This window comes from Lutzomyia longipalpis, chromosome 2 (assembly GCF_024334085.1).
Source record: "Lutzomyia longipalpis isolate SR_M1_2022 chromosome 2, ASM2433408v1".
Classification (NCBI taxonomy): domain Eukaryota; kingdom Metazoa; phylum Arthropoda; class Insecta; order Diptera; family Psychodidae; genus Lutzomyia; species Lutzomyia longipalpis.
In genome coordinates this window covers 39,603,950-39,626,588 of record NC_074708.1, presented here as the reverse complement: position 1 = coordinate 39,626,588, position 22,639 = coordinate 39,603,950, and the positions used below count along the sequence as shown (strand labels likewise).

Here is a 22,639-nt window from a genome sequence, read left to right as displayed (position 1 = left end):
AGGGCCTCTCGGAGTCACTCTCTTCGTTCTCAACCACTGCTGAATGAACTGCACAACGAGTGAGGTGTGTGGGATGAATTGGGTTGTTCGAACAGACCTCTGCATTTAAGGGTGTGGGAGGATGGGGGGAGAGAGCGATGTGATCAGATCTCTGGGAATGATGGGAGTGCAAATTGAAGTATATATTTGGGGATGAATCCCGGTTGAGTCGTTTATTCTGCACCAAACTTTTATGGGAGATGATAGAGGAAATTTCAGTGAGGATTTTTTAATTGGAGAGCTTTTGCAGCTTTTATCGCGAATCTTTAGTGTTTAAGGGTTTCTTTTGGCTTTAGATTTAGGTTTATTTGTTCCTTAAATTTATTTATGATTAAATTTTATTTAACTGTCCTAGAAATGAAGATGTTTGATATCTAATCACTCCATATTTATTTCAAGCTAACCAAAAATGTGCAAAAGTGGAGGCGCCGGGTAAAGTTAAGCGTTCTAATTAAATTTGTGCTTTAGTTGATTCATCTTTCAGGGAACAATTCATTGATCAAAAAATTTGTTTTTTTAAATTGATTTTAAAGGATTTTCCGAATGTACAAAATAATCATATTCGATTTTTCTTCGATAATTTGCACCTTTTTGGGACAAAAATACATTTTTTGCATTTTCTGGCTCTCCTATTAGTTTTGGAACAAATCTAAATGAATTTTTGGGTCATCCTGTATTCACAGGTGTATTAATGAGCCCTATCGATATAAACCAAGAAGAAGTTTCAAATGTGAAAAATAAGAATCATCGATTTCTTCTTTAAATTTTCGATCAAAATCAGTTTCTTTTTGCAATATCTGGCTTTTCTGTTGGTGTTAGAGCGAATCTGAATGCATTTTTGGATTATCCCGTACCTATTGGTTCGTCAAAGAATCCTATTGATACACTAAAATAATTTTCCAGATATTAAAAATAAGCATAATCGTTTTTTCTTCGAATTTTCACATTTTTTGGGACAAAAATACATTTTTTTAAATTTTATGATATTTGTTTAAACTGACTGAAATAAATGTTAATCTGATGAAACTTAGATCTCTCTCCTCTCAATTTTCACTTGAAATAAATTTTAAATGGAGGCGCCTCCATCTAGATAACATTGAGTCTATCAAGCTCATTCAGCTTAATGCGCCATGTATAATCAAGCAAATGTAAGATTTTCAATTTCAATTAAAGAATATTTCTTTTAGTAGAGTACCTACAAAAATTTCCAAACTGGGCCAATCAATATTTCTTCATTCATTTCAATATTTTTCCGATTTTCCATTTTTTCATTCGTCTCAAAAAAAAAAAGCCACAAAATTCAGGCATACAGAACGTACAGAATTCTATCAATCGCAATCGTATCATCACCTTTTCACTTATACCTCTAACTTCCTGTGTATGTATAGCATCAATAAAATCCTTTGTTATGGCTGAACATTTACCCCAACTCCACCAGTGCGATAGTTGAGCAAATAGTCCGGTTGGTACCTTTGAAAATTCGTTTCTGTTCATTTCATGTTAGGCAATTCATCGGAGGACACACACAAGAGTCATTGACAAAGTTTAGTGAGGCGAGTAAAGATGCGCCACTCTGGGGGAATGTAGGTTTCGAAATGAATTGGTATTCAGACATAAATGGGTCAAAGTCAATTTGTTTCCATTTGCCAGGTGCATGGGGCTGTAAGAATTTACTTTTGTCCGGGGTGGAGGAGCACTCTAAAAGCCTATTTTGCCCAAAACAACTTCCGATAGAGCACATATCCGTTAATTTTCACACCCTTCAACCCCCTGCCCAATCTTCCAAACAACATGCTGTGGGAAAATTGCTCCTGCTGACCCACTCTGGGGGCACTTTCCCTTGTAACAGTGAAAATTTCCCATCAAGCACACGGGAAATTGGACTGAATAATTCGAGCGCGCGTGAAAATTTTTGTGGGAAAAAATATTCTGTATGCCGAGTTTAATTTGCTGGGCATGCGGGAGGGGCTGGGGGTGGCTTGGGGTACTCGATAACATAATAAAAAATTAATCTGTGGCTGTGTGAAACCACCCCTGCGGGCCAGAAAAATCTTTAAATTCCTCAACCACGTCTTGTCGTTCCTGAAATTTATGGCCACGTCGGCTGGGGAAATTACACAACGCACCATAAGGAAGAATATTGCCGAGAGCGTTAATATTTTATGGAGATTCCCTGACGATTTTCCTCACCATTTTTTTCCCTTTTTCCCTTCTAAACTTCAGCCAAAAACCATAGCTTCGGGGGTGGGCGGTGGTGCTGCTTGATACCACCAGGATAGCCCATGGGAAACCCAACAGTGGGAGGGAGGTGGGTGTGAGGAAATTTTCCAGGAGAAACTTTTCAATGATATCAAAAGTTTCGTATCAAATTGAGACTCCTCCGTGTAATTATTTCAAAATTTCAGAGAAAAAAAGATTCTTATTATTTTCTTCTGAGAGTCTTCTATTTTTCCCTCCATAATTTTCCACAATGAGAGGGATCATGAAAACTCATTTCTTTTGCATTGAACCTTTTCTGTGTGCATAATTAAATTAATAACGACCATTTTTAAATATTTAACCCGGAACTTTTTCTCAGAGAGAGAAAGAAAGAGAGAGAGAGGGGAGTTACAAAGTGCCTAAACAGCTGGATTATAAGCTTTACGTAAGCAATTACAGAAGTTGAGTTATACAGATATCGTGAAAAGCTAATAAAAGTCTCTGGTGAGAAAATGCTGTGTAATATTTTCCCCCAACATTTCCCAATGGATCTGCGAAGTGGGATGTTTTAAACGAGAAAAACAACACATGATTCGTTAAAAAAATATATAGTATAAAGCTGGTAATTGAAATATAAACTGCAGTATAAAAGTGTTTAATTAATGATTGAAATACCTACTTTTTTAATATGTTCAAAATGAACATTCAATAAAATATTTTGCAAGCTTTTTTATATCTTGTTATTCATATTTCAATGGAAAATTTTTACCTTTAGTATGTCAAAAGGTTTGTTCAATTGAATGTTGTTTAGTCAAATTTTGATTCAAAAAAATTGAAGAGGGAAACGGGGGTTGACAGAATATTATTTTATCTCTAAAAATAGAGTAGAGAACTTAACTGATTATATACTTTTTATGTGCAATGTTTGACAGATCCGGGAAATGTGAGCTTTGGTGAGCTTTCATGTTCAATTCGTTTGCAGCGATCATAAAAAAAATGTCATCCACAGGGAGCTGTTTAATTTAATTTTAATTCAATTGATTAAATAAAATTGTCAGTTTTTCAATTTTTTTCCTTTGTAAAATTGGAATATAATTTTTATTTCAGCAAAGAGTAGGGGTGAAAATTGAAACACTCAATTTATTTATTTCCTCTTTTCTGTTATTTCATTTATTCGAATAATTTATTTAACATAGTTTTTTTACAGTTATATCTTTCTCGTAAATATAATATGGAGGTTGGCAAGTTTTATATATCATTTATGTTCTTTTAATCATCATCTATTTATTATGTTTCTTCTTCATTTATTTTCCTTTTTTTTATTTATCAATAGCATTTACTTCTTCTTCATCATTACCTATTTAGAGTAAATATAGCATTATTTCATCTGATTCACAGTAAATTGTTGCTTCCATTTTTGATTTACTATTTACACGACTTTTTTTCTTTTTATTTTTTCTTCAATTTTCATCGCCGGAAAATAAATGAAATTCTTTATCTCGAAAATTTTACATTCTTCTTTTCAAGTTAGAGGAGATTTTTTTTTATTTCAACGCTTCTCATCACTTAATAAATCAGCTCTGTTTTACTTTTCATTTTATTTTTAACTAATTTTTTCATGTATAAAAAAGCACATTTAACTCTATTTTCTTTCCTTTCCTTTTTTATGTATAATAAGAACTTGAATATTCGTTTTATCTGTACAATGTAATCTAATATTGGTTAATTACAAAACTAAAGTCTCTTAATTCATTCTTTCTATTTTTCATCTCATTTAAAACAAACATGCACAATAAATCTATGAAATATTTTCAAGAATTCTTTTATTTTCTATTACCAATAAAATAACAATTTGTGGGTCTCTCTAATGCAAATGGAAGTATGGATTGTTTAGAAAGAAAGTTTTTTTTTTTAAACTATTTTTAAGAGATTTTTTGTGGTTCAAGATTCACAAACTGGTCCGCCTAGAAGTGACTTAAAAGTAGAGTTAAATTTAGGAAATTAAAAATTATTTTTATTTAAAAAAAATCTAATTAATTCGTTTTTTTCTTCTTTAATCATTTATAAAATATAAAAGACAATACATATACTAAAAATTTATAAATATATTACTAACTTTTATTTAAAATCGTTTTCTTTTTCTTTTGCTTTTAACCATATAAAAAGCTACATTTTATCTCAATTTGTTTGCACATCAGAATAAAAGTTTTAAGATTGGACTAAACTGGTTTAGGATGGAATAAAAGTAAATAAACGCTGATTTAATTGCTTTAGGAATTGAACTAGGTAATAAAACTAAAATTTGAAAGGAATTTAAAAGTGTTTTAAAAGTTTTGAAAAACTGCAGCTTTTTTGTATGCAGCGAAATACAATTTTAGTCAGCTGGTAAATAAAGTTTGTTCAGCAAAGATTTTGAACTAACTACATAAAAATAGTTTAACGTGCGTTTGTTTATTTAGTTTTTGAAAAAGCTGCAGTTATTACAAAATAAATCCACTATTTTGTCAAACTTTTGATACAAGATGTTAAAAAACTTCAAAAACTAAGACTGTATGTTAACGTAACCGATAAAATTACTTCTTATGAGTTCAATTAGCTTAACTGATTCGTTTAAATTTTGACTAAATAATTTTTTGAGCTTCAAATAAAAATTCACAGCAACACAAATGCACGAAAACAACCAAAAAAATGTTGATTTATATTTAAAAAATTTGTGTACGTATTTTTTTTTAATACCAAAAGAAGTGTCAAATCAGTCTCGAAACAGTTTTCACATCAAATGAATGGAATTTCCACGCGCCTTTATACTAAATTTTGTAGATGCTAAAGTTTTTTTTTTCTTAAAATTAGGAAAACACTTTTAAAACAAAGTGTTAGAAGAGTCGTTCTTTTGAGAATTTCAAATTGTTGAGGAAATTCTTGTGCTTGAGCAAATCTGCACGATTTTCGTTTTTAAATAAAAATTACACGATGATAGGTAATGGAATATAAAGAGGGGATAGGTGCTAACCCCGTAATTTTGCCTACCTTTAGCATTAGGTTTTGGATTTAGGGAACTCAAATGAAAAGTTGAGTAAAGACGTAAAAGTTGTCTAACCAATTTAACAATTCAAGGGTTAAGCCTTTAATCTGAATAGGGGTAAGAAATAAAGTTAAGGGCATTTAGGGTTGAGAAAGGAAGTTTTCTTTTGTTCTCGGCGGGTTAACCTGCACTTTTTTTTTAAAACATCTTCGCTACTACACTCACTCACTTTTCAGCTTTAACATTTTTGGAGAACGATGAAAGGCACTCGATTTTACACATTATCTTCATTTTTTTTTAAACTTTCCATTCTCTTCAATAAATATTTTGAAATTCAATTCATATTTCATATCTCATGGTTCAGTTAATAAAACCATGCCCAACAATCACTTGTATGTGGCTCTGTAATTTTTTTTTCAGCATTTTTAGTCGTCAAAATAATAAATCATTGTCGTTGGTCAATTTTGTGTATTCCGGGCTAAAATATATAGGTACTTGTATACACAATTTTGCACGCAAATGCAAAATTTATATTTTCTCTCCCTCCTCGAAGTTTGGGAAATTTTTCCAGTATTTTTTTTTTAATTTCCTTTTTTATTATTTAAAAAAACAAATTGTTTTTTTTTTAGGTTGGCACTCGCGTTCTCACATTACATAAATTATGCTCATTTTTCCCCTTTCATGCACTATGTTTTATAGGAGATAGTTTTTTTTTCATTTTGTTTAAATCACACTGTTTTTGTGTTTGGACGCCGTGAAGCGTTTAGGCGCCAAGCAACGGCACAAGGAGCCGTTTTAACTCCCACCACTAAACTTCCGTTCCATCCTCACCTTCGTCCTCGAACAACTGGCTGGTGCTACCGACGCTGGTTACGGAGAGCTTCTTCTTGGGCGGTTTTGGTGGGGGCCTGGGTGGAATCTTCGTGGGTTTTGTCTTGGCGCCATAGGGGGTGTCAGCCTCAGGGGCGGGTCCTAGGGGTTCGTACTGTCCCAACGTGGCAGAGGGTGTTGCCGGCAATGGCCTGTCCTTCATTGTGTACTTCTGAGCTCCTTTTCCAGTACCCAATTTATTGAGATTGAGCACCGAATTGCCCGCTGCTGTTGTTCGTAGTCCTAGGTTGTCGTACACAGGCTCTGTGTACTCGTCTGCCGGTGTTGTGGCGGGAAATTCCGCCGTTGTGGCTGTTGTAGGCGTCGAGGCTGCACTCCAACTTGGCGTTCGGGGTTTCCGTGGGATGGTCACGTAGCCTTGCTTCATGACCACAGGCTGGTACAGCAGTGGTGCCGGCGTAAAGGGTGATTGGGCACGGTGATTGGCCACCTTGGCGGCACCCTTTGCCGGATGCTGCAACGTACGGAAGCCAGTGGCGTAGACGCCGGCACTTGGGTTCGTCGGCTGGTACACCGGACTCGACAGCGGTGACTTACCATACAGCCGATGGTCCTGCATATTGGTCACGGACGTCTGCAATGACGGCGACTGCGAGAAATGTGCCGGGAAGGCCAGCAGGTCCGGTGGCAAATTCGTACCGTAGCCATCATCTACAAAAGTTTGCCGAGAGCGTGGCGTTGTGTCGGACAGTGCAACAGATTGTGTTTCATCGTCATGACTGCCTACAGAGAGATTGTGTTTAGGGCAATGGTTAATTTCCACTGATAACATCGAAATAGGCGCAAGGCAGGAATCGAGCAGGGAGAAGCCACAATCAAACAAACAAGCAGAGAATATATTTAAAAGTTAAAGAATTTTAAAATTTGTTTTAACGGAAAATTACTGGAAAATTGGGAAATCGGATTACTGAAAGAGAACAATATTTATTAAGTCTGAAAAGCTTGCATTATATTTTTAAGCATTTGATTAAAAAGAACTAGCAAATAAAAGACGTGATCCAAATTACCCCAAGGATTGGGTTAAATTATTCAAAATAATTTTTTTAAGAGAATTAGATAAAGAGAATTTTATTTAATAAAAAAGGAAGTATTTTCTTAAAATTAGAAGTCATTAGTTTTTACTTTGTTAGTTTATCCGAAATATTTTACCAATTAGAGCTACCTAAACACGAGAACGAATCAAATTTCCCCCATTTTACATATTAAAAAATATTAATTTTTTTTTATAACTGACAGTTAAGGGTAATTTACTGACTAAATTATTTTCTCTGTTATTCTATTCTGCTAGAACTATTTTATTCTGTTCTAATTTAAAGGATTAAAAAAAAAGAATTTTAAGCAATTTTTAGATATTCAAAAAAAAATATTTAAAAAAAATTCAACAATAAATTTTGAACAGAGTTTTTAACTCAAATTTCAAATATTCAATCAGAATTTTTGCTCCTAATTTTTTATTTAATTTCCGTTAATATTATTAAATTAAAAATTATCCCAAATTGTGATATTCATAATTCGCCTTGTTATTGCATCAATTTACCCCATTCTCCCTAAGCAAAATTAATTAAACAAATAAGGTAATTTCAATTTTTCAAAATATCAAATTATAATTAAATGGGAATTGCAAAAATTCTCCAATTTCCCAAAAAATTAATTTTTTTGATTGCAATTTTGTTGAAATTTAATTAAAATAATTAATAAATTTTTGTTCAAATAGTTGTGACTTAATTGAAAAAAATCGATAAAAAGATTTTTTTTATTTAATTCTATTTCCGTGATGATGAGGATTTAGAAGAGAATAAATTTTCTTGCAGAATTTCCTTGCATTGCGCTTGCAATATTTATTATAATTTGTTTCCAAGAAAAAAGCTCCCGAAAGCTCTTCTCTTTGGAGTTTAATCAGAGCTTTGGACAAATTTTTAAAACAATAAATAAAATAAATATTTAAGAATCCTTTTTGTCTTTTCTCCTGATTAAGGAGATAATGTCCAGCGAAATAAGCTGAGAAAAGTGATGTAATTTATATCTTATTTGAAAAGCATTATGCAGTGTGGCAGAGAATTAAAAATTAATTAAAAAGTCTTATGTTGCATGCATTGAGAGCAGGGAGAAATTCAGCTATGTATAATACATGCATATATAAGAGAAAATTGCAGGGAAAGCTTTGGAGTGCAGCAAAGAACGTCCACTTACCAAAAGCCGTCTCATCGAGGAGAGTCTTCTTGACTTCATGCCCGTCGTCCGTATCAATTGCACCATTTGACTCCACGTCCGATCGCCGTGGTGGCTTCTCCACGGGATTCACCTCAGTCAGGAGACTCTTCTGCATCTCCATAATCACTGATCCACCCTCGAGCATTGATTCATTTTGGGATTTATCAATTTTCGACACAACTAGGCCATTTTCACTGATGGACCCATTTTTGTTGTACTTCTTCACGCGACGACAGTAGCAACAAAAGAGGAACACCACAATGAGCAGAAGTAGGAGGAAACCGATGGTAATAAGGCAGACAACAAGAAGGAGTTTTGGGAATTGCCCTGACGCTGAGCCAGAGCCACCAAAGGAATTTGCTGGAACGGCAAGGACGATGTTCGCTTCATCCTTACCACCGCGATTAGCAGCCACACACGTGTACGTTCCTTTATCACTCGTTCGAACACCCACAATTGTCAAGTCTGACGTGTAACTGTCCAGGCCGTCGCGTCGGCTTGGTTCCAGCGAATTCCGGACATGTATCCGGGTGTCGTAGCTATTGAGGGGTTTCTTATTGAAGATCCACGAAATATCAGGCTTCGGTGATCCCTTTATCCTACACGTTAGTGTTACATTGTCCCCACCTGCATCGAGGGATGCTCCCGCTCGTGGCATTACGATCCTTGGGCGACAGGCAAAATTCTCCGATGGTACATCTGACCATGCCTTCCCGCGCAAATGTGGCGGATCATGGCACGTTGTGGGGTTTGTATAGAGATTTCGACTTATGATGAAATCCCGAAAATGCTGCAGTTCACACGAGCAATTCCACGGATTCTGCAGGATCGACAAGCTGGCGAGCTTTTCCAAGCCTTCAAAGGACTCCTTCTTCAGTATGCTGAGCTTATTGGAGTCCAGGTAGATTTGCAGGAGGACGGGCACATCGACAAAGGTATTGAGCCCTATTGTTCTCAAATGATTGTTCTTCAGTTCAATTCGATAGAGGAATTTAAGATTTTCAAATAATCTATCTTCGAGCACCTCAATTTGGTTATTATTGAGAATAACTGTGCGCAATTTAATGAGGCCACCGAAGACACCCACAGGTAGGGTGCGTATGAGATTGTTGGACAAATCCAACTCAATGAGTATTAGTAGCCCCTTGAGGGCGTCCCTGTGTACATCCTGCAGCGTACAGTTGCGCATAAAGAGCTTATGCACATTCTGCAGATTGGCATCACTAAATTCCTCCCGTCGAATCTCCGGGATGTTATTCTGGGACAAATCCAACACCTGAAGCTCACTACTCAACTCCGTTGGCACACTACTCAGTGATGCATTCCGGCAGTCGGCTGTCTTCTTGCCCGATACCCATTTGCAGCTGCATGTGCCACACGTTTGACCCCAGTCCACCTCACCGTGCACCCCAGGGCTGCTCAGCACCATCAGCATGGACACGACAACGAGTACCCAATGGCGAGATATTGGCGCCTTCCGGCCGGTGACGCTCTCGGGCATCTTTCGCATTTGTCTGGTCGGAAGCGCAGAAGGTGTTAAGTGATTGTCATTTAATACCTCGAGCGTGTCCGGAGGATGGATTTGTCTTTTTGTGAAGTATGGTGCTTGAGATGCTTCTATTGCCACCACGTTAAATTCTTGTGCTCTACAGCAATGCGTTGATGTGTTTAATCTGGAAATAATTAGAAAATTAATTTAATTAAATTCATCCTTTAATTTAAATTTAAATTCTCTTGCTTTAAATTATATTCCTTTTGAAAGGAATTTCAAGAAAAGTTGGAAAATAAAGATTATTTATGAGAAAATTGGATTTTTGATAGATGAAGATGTTTATCACTGTTTAGCAGAAGTTTACGGGATTTATCTGATTTATGCTATTTCTCAAACAGCTTAAACATAAGAGAATGGCAAAATAGTTTTCAGTAATTTATTGCGTTTGAGAAAAGATTTATCGGATACGCTCAATTCACAAATAATGCTGCAAATTTTTGGAAAGAATTTATGGGATTTTTGGAAATAGATGTTTTCTTTGTATTCTCTGAATTTTTGTAGATTCTAATGCAATTAATTATTATTAAAAAAAATAAAAGGAAATTTTTTACATAATAAATAAATTTTAAATTTAGAAAAGGATAATTTTTTAAACAAATTAAATTTGTTTTTGATTTTTTACGAAAGTAATAAACTGAAAGAATTTTATTTTAAATATTTGAAGGACTCGAAAGATTTGGGGGATTCGTGGGGCTTTGGGTATAGTATGGAAATTCTTTGATTTGCTTTAATAAATAAGTGAAAATAACTTAATGAATTATTTATTACTACTAATTATAAATATTTTAAATATTTGATGTAAGATTTAATAAAATTATGCAAAAATTTAGGCAAATTCAGACATTTTTTGAAGTCAGTTTTTTGTCAAAATTTTTGGTCAAAAAATTTTATTCAAACCAGATAGGTTTCAGATTATTTAGGTTCTTCCGTATCAGGTGATCTTTAGCAATAGATTAAAGAGTCCTAAGTTAATTAGGTACCTACCCAAAGGCTAATTACTGTTGTAATTTAATGAGGATCACCAATTTCTGACCTTAAGTACAGAAAAGGTATGATATTTTCCCCATGTAACAAGTTGCCCCACTTTTCTCTATTTTTCTCTCTCTTTTTTAAATAAATAATGTAGGTATTTCATGCATAAAACATACATCAATAGACATCCTGTTCATCATGGGGAACAGTGGTAATTGCTCTCTAGTAACTATGACAAATATTTCCCTATTAAATCAAGCACTAAAAAGGATGAAAAGGCAAATACTCGAGTTGGGAATACACTCCAGCTGTGCTGGGTAGAAAAAAAAGCTGCCTCTATAGAAAACGCTTGGAAGGCTTAGCAAAAATTATACGAATAATTACCTTCACTGCAGGCAAACGAGAAAGTAAATCACATTAAAATGTTCTCACTATCGTATTAGCAAAAGCTTTACATGAAGCGAGAACTTCACTTGTTCATCACGTCGAACAATAATGAATTAGTGTAGCACTTGCTGGAACATATTTGCTAGAATTTAATTTTCTCCCTTCTACCCCCTCCCCACGTATGGAATCCCCTGAGGTTCCATTTCTATTCCAATGGATAAAAATTGAAATTCTACTTTGGAATAAAAAATGTGTGATTTTTTATCCAATGAACGAACAAAAAAGCAGCGAACAAATGGACAAAATTTAAAGGTAAAAAAAATTAAATTAGTAACACTGAATGGAAATTGGAAACTATATGTATATGCATCTGTAATGAACAATAAATCTCTGTGTTCGTTCAAATAACAACCCCCATATTTATCGACTGGAAAAATTATACCATCGTGTTCATGATGAATAAACATTTTAATGAAATGTAATTAGTCATCATCAAAAAATCATGGACTGACACACGCTATGCTTTAGTTGCGACAGGACCGGATGTTTATTTACACTGTAATTCAGATTTTAGTTATCATTACTAAAACTGGCACTGACTGGACTTTAGTAGAGAATTTTAGTAAAGAAATTTTTACTAAAATTTTAGTAGTTGCTCAAAATGAAAAATTTTAGTTCTCTCAACAGAATATTTAGTTATGATTATTAAAATGTTTTACGTCTGTATACTACTAAAGTTTAGGAATGCCAGCAGAGGTTTGAGTGGAGATAACTATCAATTATAAATTCTTGGATTACTAAAATTTAGCCATGCCAACTGGACATCTAGTTTTTTTTTACTAAAATATTTAAAAATTGGATTTTGATAAAAAAAATCTTTTTTTTTTTATTTTACTTAAATTCATAGTACATTTTATACAATATTCATAATAATTACATAGGCAGGTATACTTAAATTTTAATTTACATTTAAAAGACATTTTGTTAAAAAAAATATAGTCATTTAAACTAGGTACATCAATCATAACTTTTAATTACATAACACAATTTTTAAAAATTGGATGTCTTTTATACCCCGTTTTGTTGAAAAAAGGCCAATGTGTCCGGTGGAGTTGGGTAATTTTATGTAAGTGTTCACAACATTCAGCATCATTTTTTTCCAAAGTTCCCCTCTTCATGGAATCGAGAAAGTTCTGCTTCTTATGTCAGTTGATGAAATCTGTTAAATAAGTTACATTATAATTAATTTTCTGAATTGTCTGATGTAATAAATTTTTAACACGTAGTATATTTTATGAAAAATATATTTACCTTTAAACTTCATTTCTCGCGAATTGATTTCCTCTATTCTATATTAATCAATATTTGCGATCAGCAGACTTTATCCAGGTACTGATAGAAGGGCTTCGTTGAGAATTAGATCAATTTTCCTTTTGTTTATTGTAGACTGATTTACTGGAAGGTAGTAAAATCACAGAATTAATTTTTAATAAAGGTTGATAATTTTAAACAGATTTATTGCAAATAATTTGATAAAATAAATGGAAGTAAATCATACAAAAAATACAGTACCTTTTCATGTTTATCCTCTTTTTTCAATCGAAATTTCTACAATTTGATTACGGGTTGACAGCGCATGATATGCTCATTCGGTGAAATCTGTTAAATTAGAACAAGAATTAATATTTTGGATATTATAAATTGATAAGTTTTTGGATCTAATCAATTTCATGACAAATGTACATAAGTACTTACCTATCTTTAAATTTTGATTTTCGCTATTGGATTTCCTTTATTCTGTTTCAATTATTAATGGGAATCAGAAGACTATCAAAGTACAGACAGGATGGCTTCGATGAAAATAAGATCCATGTATCCCTCCTATTTATTGTATGTAGTCTGATTTACTGCAAGGTAGAACAATCATATAATTAGTTGGTTGAATTTAAAGTTGGTAATTTTATTTGTTGTAAATCAATTCGTAACATAGAGAATTCTTGATTATATAAATTATACAATACCTTGTCATGTTTATCCTTTTTTTAACAACCGGATTTTCCACAATTTTCACTCTCAAAACTACTATAGGAATGGATTAATTTTACTTTTCACATATCTCATTGATTGAAGACAAAATATTTTGTGTACTTTCGATGGAAAATTCCACAAAGAACTGAATATTGTGAAATACTTAAGAGGGTGCTGAGGAGAAAAATTTGTGTGTGGGTAGGAAAGGGTGAGAAAAAATGAAGCCTCCGGTATATGTGTTGTATGCGTTCTTCACACAAATCTTCTGCATGCATTTTTTTCGGGACCTCGGCACCCCAGTAAAACAATAAAAATAGTTTGAGCTGAAACATCTTGCATTCGAACAAAGATAATATATAAAAGACATTGCGTTGCTATAATATTTTCGCAAATTAACTTGATCAGAAATAATTATTATAAATAGATAAAGAGGAAAAAAAATGTAATTTTTTGCTAAAAAATTAATTGTTATCAAAATTTGTCAATTTAGTGATATCAACTAAATTATTGATTGGCATGGCTAAACTTTAGTAAAAGAAGAAAAAATAATTGTAGTCATTAATTCTAAAATTCTAGTTAACATAACTAAAGAATTTTAGTAATTATGTGTTAACTGGAAACTTTAGTAAAGAATTTGACTAAATTGCCTACTAAACTTTAGTAAAAGAGCAATAAAACTAAAAATTTTAGTTATCTTCACTGAAAAATTCACAGCTAAATAAAATTTTAGTAAAGATAACATAAGACTTTAGTGATTCTAGGCAACATAACTAAAATTTTCTGTTATAATTACTAAAAATTTTAGTAAATGTTTTATTACTACAGACTTTAGTAGCAGTTTACTAAAAAAATGAATTACAGTGTAGATTCACCCCCCAGCCCTATTGGTCACATTGCTCATACTACATAAATGTAATTGTTTTTGATATTAATCTCAAATGTTTTTTTATTTTATTTTATTCATAAATAAAATATCAAATTACGTTCATTATTGTTGTACAATATATTTCATTCAATTTCAATAAAAATTAATTGATAATTTCTATCTACGTTTTATCTATTTCAATCAATGTTGTCGAAATAAATGTTTTATCCGTTAAAATGGCAATTTTTTAGTCACAAAATAATTTTCAATTAGTCACAATGTTTTAAATCTTTTTCATTGGGAATTTTTTGTTCAATTTTTCTTCATAACTCAAAAGAAGAAAGTCAATTTTTCTTTAATTTTTTTTCTCCACTGAAGACATTTCCCATAAATTTTAATCGAATTCTGTGCAGTACATTTTTTGCAATTAAAAGTAATTTGAATTGATGGGGTGTAGTAGAAAATGCTTGCTCTATATTTTAAGGTAAAAATATTTTCTTAAATCTTAAAAAAATGAATTGCGTTAACTGTTAGTTAACTGTCAAAATATTTAAAAAAAACAACTTTGAAATTATAAGAAAATAAAAGATTTCAGACAGAATCAAACCCTTTTTCCTGCATTCTTACAAAATTCATTATTTTTTTTTTTCATTTTCCAAATTATCATAAAACATTAAGACATTTTATGGGATAAAATGAATAACCCACAAATACCCCAACACAGTTAGTCCCACAGAAGTATATCCCATTTAATGTTGAGTGTCATGTTGACCAATGATTGCAGTAGCATGTAGGAGAGATTTCGAGATGGGCACTGAGACTCGTGGGTGGCAGAAGAGGTCGTTCTGTATAATTCAGCTGTTTGTATCCTGTCCACCCCACAAGCTCCATCATTGCGGACCCCCACCTCGACTTCTTGCCTCAAGATCACCATGAGATATACAACAACTTCACCCCTGTACCCATTCAGAGCATATACACAGAGTGAAGAGCCTCCTGCAAGATGTGGGTGGAGTGGAATATGGAAATGTTACGAGTCTCTTTAGGAAAATATATGAATCTCTCCATGTAGCACTGAAGACTGTTTGTTAACTGTTTGTACTCTTTCTTCGCCAATGTCTTCGGGAATCAAGGAGAGGAAGGGGGTGGGAAATGGTGGCCGGGGGGAATTTATTTTCCCTATTTATTTTTTTCCCAAACCTTTACGTATATAGGAGGGTGGAATATCCATGTGTCTTCTCTGCTCAAACTTCACCAATTTGAGCATTTTGCCTTTGCCATATTTCGCAAGACAACCATTGGTGGGGGGGGGGGGGCTGAAAGGAAAAAAAATGTGGAGTACGGAGTATATTTTCTCAGCCATTTCCTTCCACTCCTCCCCCCGCATCATCTCCTTTTAACGTTAGAATTCTACCTCAAAGGATTGTTGAATCAACCACACTTCCATGTCTTTTCCCGCATACGTAGAGTGGTGTGCACGGGGCGACACCACGAGATGTGGGTGGTTGAGTAATAAAATATTTGTTAGTACATTGTGAATTATGCATGAGTGAGTCCTAAATTTAGGATGGGCTTTTTAGAATAAACTTCCCAAGGATGTCTTACATCTAATTTCACCCACATTCAGGACCTTTTTCTCTTCGATCTCATCAAAGGGAACACACACACACACCCAGTCAAGAAAAACCAGAGAAAGGACAGTTTAGGAGGCAACAGGGAGTGACTTTCAATTTAACTTTGAAGCAATAGAACGGTCTAGGTAGCTCCTTACAATGTAATAAAGACTCAAAATTATTTATTTATGTGAATTTTGTGATTTTCTTAGAAGGAAAACAAAATTAAAAAAAAAAATCTGAAAGGTGAAAATTCATAAATTTTGAGAATATTTATTTAATGATGAAGTCTGAAGAAGACCTTTTAAAATGATTTATAACATTTTTAAATTATTTCTATTGGATAAGGATAAGAAGGGATAAATTTGGGATTTTTTTAATCCAAAAATTTCTTCTTCGTCATGCAACAACCCTTTTGGGGCGAGAAAAGTCCTTCTGCAGTGTGGAGCACTTGCTTTTACAACCTCCAACGTCCGTGTGGGGTGCCCTTCGCATGACAATGTTTCAGGATGAAAATGACGATGATGATGCGGCAAACCAACTCACATTTTTCCCCACACAGAATAATAATTTCAAATTCTCCGCGGTCGGTGGGATGTGTGTATGGATTTTTTTTTATGATCATGAAAACCTATGGTCCGGAGGAAATGGTATGTGACTCATTTTTTTTTGCGGGTACAGCTCTTCCGCCTACGTGACGCATGCGAATCCCCAATTATTTCCTCCGAATTCCTGTACACGGAAGAGCTTCAGCGTTGGTGCTTTCTCAAAAGCAAGCAGCGGCGGTAGTGACCCTTTTTGGGATGGAGAACTCACACACACACACAAAAATTGTCTCATCATTCACCACTTTCATCCACCTGTGTGCTGCGGATGGAGGATATGGGGTGAAAAAAAGTGTGCAGATCCTTGTATTTCAAACTTCAATTAGCAACGATGATGGGTCAGGTTGAATGGTATAAGGCGACTTCTAAAAATATTGTGGGCGCAGGACAACCCTTTTTTTAAGGATTATGTTGACCTGAAGAGAAAAATCAATTTTCTCTCGCGAACCACATTCCGTGCTGCCCAAACGAAGGGTCGGGGAGGATTTTGATTGAGAAAAAAAAGCAGCTCATACATGGAAAGGGGTGTACCACGTTAGCACAGTTCTTTCGAATGATAAAGAATATCTCACCGGACGGTGCACGCAATCAAGTAATCAGCTAATAAACACGTCCAAGAAGCACGAAAGGCTCTCATATATTTATACAACATTTCGGTACGATTGCTAAAGACTATTTTTGGGAACTTTGCTATAGAAGAATCGAAAAGAAAGCAATCTCTCATGGTGGGGGTGTAATGGGCACTTCTGGGCACAAAGCTTTCTTTGGCTGGTGACGTCGTCCAAGAAGAAAATCGAAACGCTCTCTCTTTAGTTTTCTATATATGACTAAATTAGGAACATTCAGAGGTTTTATCTTGCACTTAATGGGAGGGGAGCTTTTGCAATCTTCTTCATCAGAAAGGCGAAACTTTTTCAGGAGAAAATATATTATAAGTAGCATTTATTCGATTCATTCAAACCCATTTGATTTATTAGCGGAGTTTATTTAGGGGATGATTCTTTTTGGTAATTTTAGGAGATTTAAATAGAAATTGTATTAATGAGTCGAATTCTGCGACCAAGAAATCCTTGAAATTGTTAAAATTTAAGTACAAAATCTTGGAATTTCAGAGATTTTTTGGGAGTTGAATAGAATTTAATATTAGGTCTGAATTAATTTATTCTTTTTCTGTAGAATTTTATTCTGTTATTAAATTCTTTTATTCTGTCAGCAAGGAATTTAATTTTGTTAGATAATTCTTCTATTGTGCCAGCAAAGAATTTAACTCTGTTAACCAATTCTTTTATTCTATCAGCAAGGAATTTGGTTTTGTTAGATAACTATCCTATTTTGTCAGTAAAGAATTATATTCTGTTTGTCAATTCTTCTATTCTGTCATCTAATACTGTAATTTTCCGAATTCTTCTGCTCTAGCCGTAAGTTTTTACTATTCCAACAGCAAAGAATATTATTTTGTTAATATATTAATTTTTTTGGTAATTTTTTTAAATTTTCTTTATTGTTCTATTCTAATATTCTAATCTGGATTCTTATAGAAAATTCTTTTTTTATTCTGTCAGAAGAATATTTATTTTCATTTTTCAACCTCTCCCAGAAAAACTCTTTCTTCAATCAATGAAAATCTTTAATTGGAAAATTCTTCTAAAAGAAAGATATATAAATTCTAAAATTAATTGATCAAAAATTATTCATGAACTACCTTAATATAACTTAAATAATTTAAAAAAAGATTTCATTTAATGCCCTTTATTCGTGATTTAATGCTGAAAATTCCAACAAATTCAAGGGTAGTTTTTCGTGAAAATTAACGTCAATTTTACTCCCATAATTACGTCATTATATGAATCATTTTCATTAGCAACTTAAGCATAGTTTAGTGGCTTTAGAGTTTATGTTCCACCATCATTTTCCATATAAGTTTAGGCCTACGCATTATGATGTACATCACATTGTTTCGAGAGAAGAGTAGCAAACAATAGACGGAACCTGATATACTTTATTATGTTGAAAGCAAATTAAAATAAAAAAAAAATGAAAAGCTCGCATTGTGTTGGAGAGAACAATTTAAGCGGGTGGCTTCAACCCCTATTATGTAGATCATATCTTGTGGTAGTTCATTGTACTACATCGGCTGAGAATCATGGTGCATGTTTTACTTGAAAATTGCTCAATTCATAGTCACGTCGAATGGGATTTATTCTACTCCATTGGGCTTATTTAATTCGGGTGCACCATATGTGAAATGACGCGGAAACTCTATTCAGCATGCATGCTCGAAAATTTCTGCATAATATATCCCTCAACAGTGTTATTACATTTTCATTTTGGGAAAGGATATAAGTGCATAATAATAAAAAAGCTCACAAAATGAGCTTGGGGGAGGTTGAGGGGGGTTTGTAGGTGCAAATTGGCTCAATTTGCATTTTCGCTTGAAAATTTCTCCGATGCGTGGGGATTATTAAGCATTTTGGGGAAGCATTAAAATGGAACATATCTCGCGATTTACATTCACACCACATGACCGTTGCGGCTGATGCTCTGTGGCTGTGCTCTTGTAGGTTCGATCAGAGAAAATATATTGGATAAATTGATGAGAGTCGAGGTGCCACCCACGCGTTCCGGATAACCGCACTGGATCATGATTTTAACAAGCCCGTCCACTCTGTGGGCGCCCACTGTGAGTACAAATCGTATATCTGATTTATGCCTTCCTCCCGCCATGGAACTCGCACGCTTGTGCCTCTGTCTGCAGAGATTGTGGAAGCGCATAGATCGATAGTCCAACCATATACTATAGCTACATGTATAGGCAAAGTCTTCAGCAACGTGCAATAGTCCCCGACAAAACCGCATCTAATTTACGTAATGACATAAATTTATCTTTTACTCTGGAAGTAAGCGATTAGTACGACTATTACGAAGATGCGGTCATTATGTACTCTTTCACACACCACGACTCTCTCATGCTGAACATCTCATTCCCTGACGATGCAAAACACCCACCACCCCGCGCCTAACCCATGGGAATGTCACCTGATGAAGTCTTCGCCATAGTAACACTCATTAATACTCATCAATCTCTCTTGCGGATTAATTTCCGTGTACGAGCTTCAGCATCACGGACAACTTCACCAATTTCGCCTGGCAATGCATCTCCTCTCTGCTCTGCACATCACCATTTTCAGGCTGGATGTGTGTGCAGGCAGGGTACCCTAAATCGTTGAGTGCAAAGTGGAGATTAAAGAGGTTATTAAGTAGTTAATGCCCATCCAATTATTGCACGTGACGCTCTCCTGCATGCTAACGAGAAGTGACGCGAAAAATTTGCAACTCCTACCCAATGAGTGTGGTTACATGGCGATCAATTAAATTAGGTGAAAGTTGGTAATTAAGCTTCCTTTCAGCTTTGACATTGTGATTATATTAGAGGTGATTGACAAACACCCAAATATTGACTTTATATATAGGGTAAGCCGGGGAAAACATTCTGCTCAGCTTTCTTTCAACTTTTTTTTCTTCTTTTTTTTTAATCGATTTTTGATCATTCGTTGAATATTTCTGTAATTTTTACCCGCAAAATCAGATATTTTTAAGTAAATCTAAAAAAATCGGTTCAAAAAGAAAATATGGAAAATTATTTTCCGAAATTTCCCCAACTTTCCCCTAATACATCATGTAAAAATATATAGACTTGTAATTGAAGGAAGTTTGAATTGAATTTGAGGCTCCTTAACCCTTTAACGTTTTTTGGGTCATACCCTGACCCAAAACGAAAATGATTTTTTAGAGATACTTCTAGTTAATATTTTTGGATGCTTTCTTCGCCAGTATAAAGCTAAAGGATCAACCTTTCAAGACATATTTTTTTGATTCGTCCAATAAATTCCTTTATAGTCGATTTTTTGCACCAAACTTGGGAAAAATTGGTCGATTTTCATCACTTTGAAAATCAGTCTTTTTTTCTATTTTATAATTTTCCGATAGTCTAAATCGACTTGAATCTTATAAATAGACTAAATAACAAGAAAAAATTGCTTTATGAGAACCTTGAAAGTTGAACCAATTTTCCAAAAAGCTTTTCCAAACTTTTTGGGTCAGCATATGACCCAATGGACGGGAAGGGATACAAAACGCGGAATTTTTGACAACTCATTTCCCATACATAAACAGTGCGGTGAAGTGGCTAGATGAGCCATGATTTTCAGTGATTTGAGTGATTTCCTGGCCAGAATCTCTGACCAGGATGTGTTCTGATGGAGGGATGGGTATCCTCCTTTAGTGTTGTGTTAAGTTTAATGCAATTTTGTGGTAAATAAGTGATAAATTTAACGCAAAACCGTGACAAGGTGCGTGTTTATAGTGTGGAGAAGTGGCTGGATGAGCCACGAATTTCGGTGATTTGAGCGATTTCCTGGCCAGAATCTCTGGCTGAGATGTGCTCTGATGGAGGATTGGATATCCTCCTTTACTATTCTGTTCAGTTTTGTTCAAATATGTGGTAAATAAGTGGTAAATTAACCACAAAACCGTGGCAAGGTGTGTGATTAGAGGAACCTTTACCTGGGATGACACTGAAAGTCCTGACCAAACTACTTCTGGTCGGTCTGAATCTCATTGTAGTTCATCCCAGGGTGCTTCCGAGGCGTCTTGGGGGTAACATTACCGGCCACGGACACAGAGTGCTTCTTAATTGTGAATATCAAAAATCCGTGTTTTGTATCCCTTGCGGTCCATTGGGTCATATGCTGACCCAAAGCTTTTCCGGAAAATCCGTAATATGGAAAAATTTTTTTTCGACTAAAATCTGTATAATTACGCCCAATGAGTTGAAAAACAGCAAAATTTCCAAAATCGGCCCAGCAGTTTAGGCGCGGACCTTAAAGGGTTAAATAGCTCAATTATGTTGGAATTAGACTGATCTGAAATCAATAATATGAGAAAAACAAATTGATTTGTGAGAATAGACATCATAAAATTAATTATTCCCAATTCAATTCAATACCTACAGCTGGAAATTGGATTTGTGGGAATTTATGGAATTTATACGTGAGAGCTATGAGGATTAAATCAAGGATTAAGCAGCTTAAATTGATAAAAGCATTGAAATTAATCATTTTAAGATATTGATGAATTTATGAAATTTTCTTGATTTGTTTTATACCTAGTTAATTTTATACTTAAATTTCAATGAGCTTAATTACATTTAATTCATTTTACACTCACAGCATAGCTCAGAAGCTCCAAACAAGGTCAAATAAACCCAATTTCGTACACTGAAAGAGTGTACCAATGTTATGTATCCCCAGACAATAGGTAGGTAGGTAGCATGAAGAGAGGGTAAATTTTTCTGTTTCATTGGGGGGGTAGAACAACACAATGCATAAAGTGCTTTCGGAGGTATTCACATTAATCGTAGAAGAAATCTCAGTTCTGACAAATTATCCCGTACATGTAGTTGGGTATATTCTCCACGTGGTTTGGCACTCAACACAGAATCCCCCACTAAATGAGCTCCAGCCCCCGAGAATTTCCACATTGCCGGAGATTAAAAGCTCCAAATGGCAAAAGGGGGTGAGTAAAGTGAGAGAGAGAGAGAGAAAATAAGGGAATTTATTGTTAAGCTATAAATGTTTCGCCGGTTATTCCATTTGTAAAATAATTGGCTAGACGTTTATTTTGGCAATACAGCATGTATCGTTTAATATTTCTCACGTACATATATGTACATGTATATAAATTTTATGGATATTTTCTTTTTTTCCCGCATGTTGATGAAATATATCAATTATTAATATTAAACTAATAAAAATTAAATATTTTTGACCGTTGTTGGGACAAAACCCAAAATTAGCAACTCTTTTATGTTTTTCCAAAATTTGCATAATTATCTCAATAAAATTGACATGTTTTAGAAATAAAATTAGATTAATTTAGATTTATTAATACATGAATGCCACGGAATTTAAATTGTCGTCCACAAAATGGATTTTATAAATTAATTAATCGTCGAAATTAATTCCAAATAAATTTAATATGTATTGGTAAAGGCAAAATGATAGTTTGAATTAATTTAAATTTTTGAAATAATTTAACGATTTATACTTTTTTTTTTAATAATCTCATATAAATTCGATTTTAGGCAATTTTTCTGTGAACGCAATATTAAAGAAAATAATAAAAATTTCAATGAATTTTGTTTAATTTGGAAAGCTTAATAATGGAAAAGGGATTAACTATCGAGTGAATTCCGTG

At 34.0% G+C, this 22,639-nt stretch overlaps 1 protein-coding gene across 2 annotated transcripts in view; it reads right to left on the bottom strand.

Annotated features, from left to right (window-relative positions):
* Positions 1–3,377: 3,377 nt before the first annotated feature.
* Positions 3,378–22,639, bottom strand: part of LOC129791322 (leucine-rich repeat-containing protein 24) — a 125,768-nt gene continuing 106,506 nt past the window's right edge. For both annotated transcript variants that reach the window (XM_055829437.1, XM_055829438.1), the window contains 2 exons: positions 8,342–10,035; positions 3,378–6,874 (listed from right to left, as the gene is read on the bottom strand). In XM_055829437.1, the coding sequence (XP_055685412.1) occupies positions 6,069–6,874; positions 8,342–9,872 (2,337 nt within the window). In that variant the 5' untranslated portion in view covers positions 9,873–10,035 and the 3' untranslated portion in view covers positions 3,378–6,068. The remainder of the gene's footprint in view (positions 6,875–8,341; positions 10,036–22,639) is intronic.